Below are 7,500 nucleotides of genomic sequence, written 5' to 3' on the forward strand. Positions count from 1 at the left end.
ATTTCCTCCAAACATCATAACCCCACACCAAATCTGCAAAATCATACACTAATTCTCAGTGTTTGACTCAGTTTTCAATTGACTAAAACACATTTTGCAAAACATCACACACAATTTTCTACTTAACACACAAAAATCTAACAGAAAGTAACTTGATTTTGTTCTTCAAACACAACCCATCAAAATGGCACACTAAATCAACAGTGCTTCACTCTTTCTCTTCACATGTGTAAACACTCTTTACTTTACTGAACACCATCCAATCATTGCCTTAGTATAGGTCTATGAATAGATATACTCTATATGTAGGTATGAACCCTTTCAATCTGCTCCTAGAGGATTTCCGGTTGAAATATTCAGAACCAATGCAGATACTTTGAAAATTACAGTAATTGGACTTTAGCTTACAGTAATGTTCTTATTTTTCTTATTTGCTGTAAAATATTGTATTCGCAACAGCAAATTATTTGGGAAAAATCACTATTTTTGGTTTCAATATTGCTTGCATTTTTACTGTGTATTTCAACTTCTCTTTGTTGATACCGTAACTTTCACTCTTGTATGGAAATACATATAGAAAGCCTAAGACAGAAGAGCTTTAGGTTTTGAGCAACAGTGTGTACATGATGTATCCAAAATGTCATATTATGACAAAAGTGTTTGTAATGTGAGGCGAATGTTTGCTTTAAAGATGTGTTTTTGACATTTTGAATGTTGTGTGTCATTTTGCTGGAGATTTGAGGCATTTTGCATTTTGTGTGAGCAATTGTGGGTTTTGTGTGTGGAGTTTTGAAAAATAGACACAGAGTTTTGAAAACGTGTGTAAACAATTGTAAAAAACACATACCCCCTAACATACACACTGTATATCCTCTTCTGTGCTCTACCATCAGGGAGGTGCCAGTGGTGTCAGTGATCTGGCTGACAGTATAGAGGGAGAAGACCTCATCCATCCTAATGACATCCTTATGGCTCTCAAAGCCTTCACCGCACAGCACCACCGAATCAGGTGTGTGTGCGTGTGCATGTATGCATTTTTGTGCATAATGTGTGGAAATAACTGCTAACTGCTTGAGTTTTAAAGATCTCAATATGATACATGTTTTTAATTTAATGGCAAGTGTAAGAGCAGCCAGCTATCAGACATTATAGCTGCACAGTACAGTATGTACTTGTGAGAGATGCTAGCTGCACAGTATGTACTAGTGAGATGCTAGCTGCACAGTGTGTACTAGTGAGAGATGCTAGCTGCACATTGTGTACTAGTGAGAGATGCTAGCTGCACATTGTGTACTAGTGAGAGATGCTAGCTGCACAGTGTGTACTAGTGAGAGATGCTAGCCTCCATGGGTTTTAGCTCACTTGGTAGCACACTCGTACTGCAGGTTCAGGTACAGGGCTGAACCACGCAGTCCGTCTAATACAGTAACAACATATGACTTTGTGTGTTTTTGTGCATATATGTGTGTGTGTATATGTGTATGTGTGTGTGTTCAATATGTGTGTGTGCATAATGTGTGTGTATGTGTGCGTGTTTATGCATATGTGTGTGTATGTGTGCATGTAGGGACTCACAGGCTGCTCAGAGGGGCAGTGAGAGCTTGGTGTCATGTGACGTGTGTGAGGATGTCCAGTACTGGGAGAGCATGGCCCAAGTCATCAGCCCCACCAAGCTCACCGTCTGGACCTCACTAGAGAAGGCCCTGGACAAATACTAGTAGGTACACACACACACACACACACACACACACTCACACAAACTCTTTTCATACACTAATTTTCTGTGTATTAGCCGGATTGTGTTTAAACCACAGGACAGTGATTTATGCCAGTTAAAAAAAAAAAAAAAACATATTAATACCATATTAACTGCCCTGTGTATTAACCTCAGACATAGCTGAATGAAATTTTGCAATTTCAATGTATAAACCTCGGCTAATACTGTAGTTGGGAAATTACGACACACACACACAAACATACACACACACACACACACACACACACACACACGCACACACGCACACGCACAGGCACTCACACAAACAAAACACAAATTACATACACACGGGCAGTTGTTATGTACATACACACATATACCACATAGATTGTGCATAGCCACATAAAGGTGCACACATGTTCACACACATGTGCGCGCGCACACACACACACACACACACACACACACACACACACACACACACACACACACACACACACACACACACACACACAATAAAGACAACATACTTATTGGCTGTGGTTATTTCTGTTGTACAAACATCACAAAGTATCTTCTACTGCCATTGTTGATTTTCATACAAAAGATTATAAAATTGTACTGGTCTGTGTGTGTGTGTGTGTGTGTGTTTGTTTTCTGTGTCTATGCTGTGTGATTGTAGCACCGTGCTGACAGATAGGTCCAAGCTGCTGGTCGACACCCAAAAACTCAGACAACAAAACTCAGAACTCAAAATGCTGCTTCATCAATACGTCAACTCCAAGGTACGCATACAACAACAACATTGCATTTGATGTAACGCTTTTTAAAATTTGAAAAAAAACACTATTAAAAATGTGGGTGAAAGTGAGCAGTTGGCCGACACCATTTTAAAGATGTATTCTTACTGGCTGAAGCTAACCCTCCTTGAATCCCGACCTGCTGAATTTCTTACAGGTGAATGCCGAGCTGGAGATCCCACCCGCTCAGGTAATACAGATCGCCAGGAATGATGTCATCAACAACCAATCCATGTCGAGGACTATGAAGCGCTGACAGACAAATAAATCTGCATTTAAATGCAATCTGTGCTCATTGGATGAAACTCTAGATGGAAACATATATTTTGATGTCTTACAATGTAATAAACACTGAGCATGTTACAATGGTATTCTTCTCCCTGAGAGTTTTTGAGTCATATAGCCATAAATTCATGGTAGATGAATTTCAAAAAGTGAGTTTCAGGTATTGCTATTTATTTAGAGTGACTAGTCATACGTATATTGGATGCTGGTGAGCCAGCTATTTGTTTTGTTGTTGTTTAAAATGAGTCTAGAAATATGTTTTGGTAATTTAGCTATCCTAAGCATATCCAACACGTATATTAAACTAATGTATTAAATAAATAAATAAATATATAGAAAGAATGTAGGCATAAAGACTTGAGAATGAGAAGAGAATGACCACTAATTAAACGTTTGTCTCAAAAACAGTCATCTTTTGTTCAGTGCACTGACTAAAACTCGCCACTAGGGTGAGACAGCACACAGTCTTTTTCGGACCGTTTCTGAATTTTGGAGGTAGCAATTTGACAATTGTATGCCCTTGAGTGCATTTTCTAGTGTGATCGGGATTCGGGACCGAAATCATCGGTGATGGTTTTTTACCAAAAGGAATTTTGAACCATCAAACCAAATAAAGCAAAACGAAATAATTCAATGTATTTCTTTAGGTAAAGATACACAGAACGCAAGTCATTTTATCTGTAGGAACATGAATGGAATTTATTTATCCAAATAAGTGCAGACCGCTGCTGAAGGTGTCATTGCCCATGTTCTTTGCTATTCATGTGGAGTCGTCTTTGATTGATGATGCAGACGTCTCACTTTCTCTTTGCAAATTCCTGTCGCTGTTTGCCTTTTATCACCGAGGAGAATTTATGAGCTCCCGACACTCTTGTCACGGACCACTCTCCCTACTTTCGTGAGATGTATTTAGATCTATATTTACGGAGGTGTCTACGGGACGGTACCCAACTCGTGCCAAGTTGTTGTAGCCCACCCTTCACATTTGTCACGCGCCGACAGAGGGGTCGGTTTCCAGGCAAATGACCAGCAAGACCTCTAAGACAGTTAGGAAATACAATTCAACAGTAATACAAGATTAACTCACGAAGCTCTTCACTCTTAAAAGGAAATATTACGAAGAAACACTTTTCGACTTGTATTTCTTTCGGATTCGGATGAATTGTGTATTCCCCTTGGATACGGAGGAGTAAGAAACTTATTTTTATTTTCTTCTAAAGTTGGTTATTTTAGAATATGTATGCTCTCACCGAGCTCACTGGCATTGCACGGAATTATTGAACATTGCCAGAAGAAAAGCACAATTTTAAAGAGCGAAAGTAGCTTCGTGCGTAAAATTGAAAATGTGGTCATTACCGCGGCAGCGCTCTACGGATTGCAGCGGGTCTGAGGCAAGCGGGGAGGCGGAAATTGTGGTAAACATCGGCGGCTTGAGGCAGGTGTTGAGCGAAGATGTTCTGAGCAGGTATCCTGACTCACGGCTGGCCGAGTTGGCGAGCCTGGCGGCGGCAAACGCAGAGGATTTGTCAGAACTGTGCGATGACTATGGTGGCGGGGAGTTCTACTTTGACAGAGACCCAGACGCATTTAAATGCATAATGGAAGTTTACTACTATGGGGAAATCCACATGAAGCGAGGCATATGTCCCGCGTGTTTTATGGACGAAATGGAGTTCTGGGGTGTGGAGCCGGAGTATCTGGACGAATGTTGCCGCTCCAACCTGCGCGACGTGGAGGAGGAGTTGGCCGAGATTGCCGAGAAGGTTCAGTCTCTGCTGGAGGCCCGGGAGAGGGTACGTGCCGTGGGCGCCGGCTCGTGGAAGCGCTTCCAGGCGCGCCTGTGGCGCCTAATGGAGCAGCCGGACTCCTCTGTGGCGGCGCGCGTCATCGCCCTCACCTCCTTTCTTCTCATCCTCATCTCGTCGGCTGCGCTCTGCGCGGGCACCATCCCCGAGCTCCAGACGCGCGACGCACACGGCAACCCGGCCGAGCCGCCGGCGCTCGTGACCATCGACACCGCCTGCATCGCTTGGTTCACGATCGAATACCTCCTCCGGCTGCTCGCCGCTCCCCGCAAGCTCCGCTTCCTCCTCTCCTTCCTCAACATCATCGACTGCCTGGCCATCCTCCCCTACTTCCTCCTCCTCACACTCACCCAGCTGGGCTCGGCCCTCCTCGAGCTGGCCGACGTCCAGCAGGCGGTGCAGGCCGTCCGCATCCTCCGGGTCGCGCGCGTCCTCAAACTGGCGCGCCACTCCTCGGGCCTCCAGACGCTGACGTTCGCCCTACGCAGCTCCTGTGGCGAGCTGGCCCTGCTGCTCATGTACATGGGAGTGGGCATCTTCCTGTTCTCCGCGCTCGCCTACACGCTGGAGCAAAGTCACCCGGAGACCATGTTCACCAGCATCCCGCAGGCCTGCTGGTGGGCCATCATCACCATGACGACGGTGGGCTACGGCGACGTGTACCCCAAGACCACGCTCGGCCGCTGCAACGCGGCCGTCAGCTTCCTGTGCGGCGTCATCGCCATAGCGCTGCCCATCCATCCCATCATAAACAACTTTGTGGTGGTCTACAGCAAGCAGCGCGTACTGGAGACGGCCGCGCAGCACGAGATTCAGCTGATGGAGCTACGCTCGCAGGAGGCCGAGGAGCACACACACACGCGCGCTGGGGCGCAGAGGAGGCGCACACACACACACGCGCACACACACACACACACCATGTGTACCGCATTCAGTGACACGCAGATACCTCTACTAGAGGAGCCCTCGCAGTCCACACTATCACATACTCCCTAATGTCACATACACTTAATCTCTCTCACACACACTCACACACACACACACACACACACAGCTGTCATATACACCACTCTCAGAACTCAAAATCCTCTTCCTTTTGGCTGCCAAAAGCTAACATCTTTCTCTCACTCTTTCACACACACACACACACACCTGCCCTCTCTCTCTCTTTCTCTCTCGCTTCCACAAAGTTGTTTACTGTTCTTCACAGTACAAAGATATATATCACAGTATAAACATTCTGCAATACAGGGTTCTAACAACCCTCAAAGACCTTAATAGAGAGGAGCTCAGGAGTGTTTTTATGATTTCTTCTGATGTTGTGCTCATAGTATTTGTGCTCATAGTATTTGTGCTTTAGTAAAAGTCCTATGCCATAGTGTTGGCTTTTATGTTCCTGTCAATACAAGAGTGTATTTAGAGATGTTTATCCGGGCTATTGTGTGTTCTCTCCTTAATTGTGTAAACAACAGTATACAACAGAACACGCACTTTTTTCTTATTTACTGTATAATTACTGTGTTGTATTTTGCTTTGCTGTGAACATTGACAATGATAATCCAAAAATAATCACTCTAAACAACGTTACCACCAGAAAGCCTCTGTAGAGTGTTGCTGTGGAGATACCAGTTCATGTAAGGTAGCAGACAGAGATATGGCATCCTCACCCTGGACAGAATTCACAGAGTGGTGCTTGCTTATTATTGATATAAGGGTTATACAGTACTTGGTTGGTATTTGTGACCTTACAACCATCTGTAGTTCCCCGTTGGTGGAACTCGCTACCAGCTCCTAGAAGAGCAGGGGCATCCCTCTCTATCTTCAAGAACCTTCTGAAGACCCAACTCTTTCCAGAGTACCTCCTCTCTTACCACTACTAACAGCTGGACACACTTAATGTAGCACTTAGCAATACCTTCTCCCCCTATCCTGACTATCCCTCTGCTCCCTATACTTAATTTTGTTTGAACTGTTCTTCTATAGTATGTCAGTAGCACTTATTGCTGCACTAACAATACTGTAGTGGCACTATACCTTTATTGTACCTGGATTGTTGTAAGTCACTTTGGATAAAAGTGTCAGCTAAATGACTAAATGCAAATGTGACCTTTGACCTTATTTGCTATAAAGTTTTTGTGGAGGGCATTCATTTATTTTGGGTTATAAAAAGAGCTCCTAAATGTATTTATGATTTAAGTTGAAATTATATTTGAATCATGAAAATCTCTTATTTGTTATCTTCTGTGTTAGTGTGTGCATACACCATTGTATGAGTACCATATTTTCTGGACTATAAGTCGTTCCAAAGTCGTATAAGTCGCATCAGTCAAAAAATGCGTCATGAAGAGGGGAAAAAACAAAAGTTGCATTTTTAGAAATTTATTTAACAAAAACTATGTAACTGGACAGATAGAGGCCAAAAAGATTGAGAATTCTACCGGGAATGTCAATGAAGACAAAGAAGTGAATGCTGAGGCGAGCCGGACGATAACGAAGGCGGCCAACGAGGAGGGCCTGATAATTGTAAAGCAATTTACAAAAGATTCACTGAACGCTGATGCTGATGTGGTACATGAAAATGCAGCTAAAAATGTGGAGAATGGGTTTGTGTATCATTTGTTCATTTGATATTCAATTGAATCCAAAATGAAAAAAAAAAGGACTTGTTATTTCATTATTTGTTCATGAATGTGATACAAACAAACAAATAACGCTTTGTTTTTCAGACTTTTGAATTCATGGTCAGATCAAAAGTAGAACGTTTAAAAAACGGCCTCAGGGCCAAAACTGATTTTGATATTTTTGATACGAACGATACACAGACCAGAATGCAATGCAATCAAGCAGGACCAGCCAAACTATGAAAAAAGTGTGACTTATATTCCGGAAAATA

The 7,500-nt window shown here is 43.3% G+C and overlaps 2 protein-coding genes across 2 annotated transcripts in view; both read left to right on the forward strand.

Moving 5' to 3' along the window:
* The window catches only part of LOC121710984 (dynein regulatory complex protein 1-like), a 10,251-nt gene extending 7,363 nt beyond the window's left edge, over positions 1-2,888 (forward strand). The window contains exons 13-16 of the mRNA XM_042094223.1: positions 894-1,009; positions 1,568-1,717; positions 2,400-2,502; positions 2,675-2,888. Of these exons, the coding sequence (XP_041950157.1) occupies positions 894-1,009; positions 1,568-1,717; positions 2,400-2,502; positions 2,675-2,773 (468 nt within the window). The 3' untranslated portion in view covers positions 2,774-2,888. The remainder of the gene's footprint in view (positions 1-893; positions 1,010-1,567; positions 1,718-2,399; positions 2,503-2,674) is intronic.
* A 1,256-nt stretch (positions 2,889-4,144) lies between these two features.
* LOC121711950 (potassium voltage-gated channel subfamily F member 1-like) lies at positions 4,145-5,603 on the forward strand. Its single transcript, XM_042095848.1, has one exon. It carries the CDS (start codon positions 4,146-4,148, stop codon positions 5,601-5,603), a length of 1,458 nt encoding a protein of 485 aa, XP_041951782.1. The 5' UTR covers position 4,145.
* Positions 5,604-7,500: the final 1,897 nt, after the last annotated feature.

The sequence above is a fragment of the Alosa sapidissima genome, chromosome 6 (genome assembly GCF_018492685.1).
Source record: "Alosa sapidissima isolate fAloSap1 chromosome 6, fAloSap1.pri, whole genome shotgun sequence".
In the NCBI taxonomy this organism is placed as follows: domain Eukaryota; kingdom Metazoa; phylum Chordata; class Actinopteri; order Clupeiformes; family Clupeidae; genus Alosa; species Alosa sapidissima.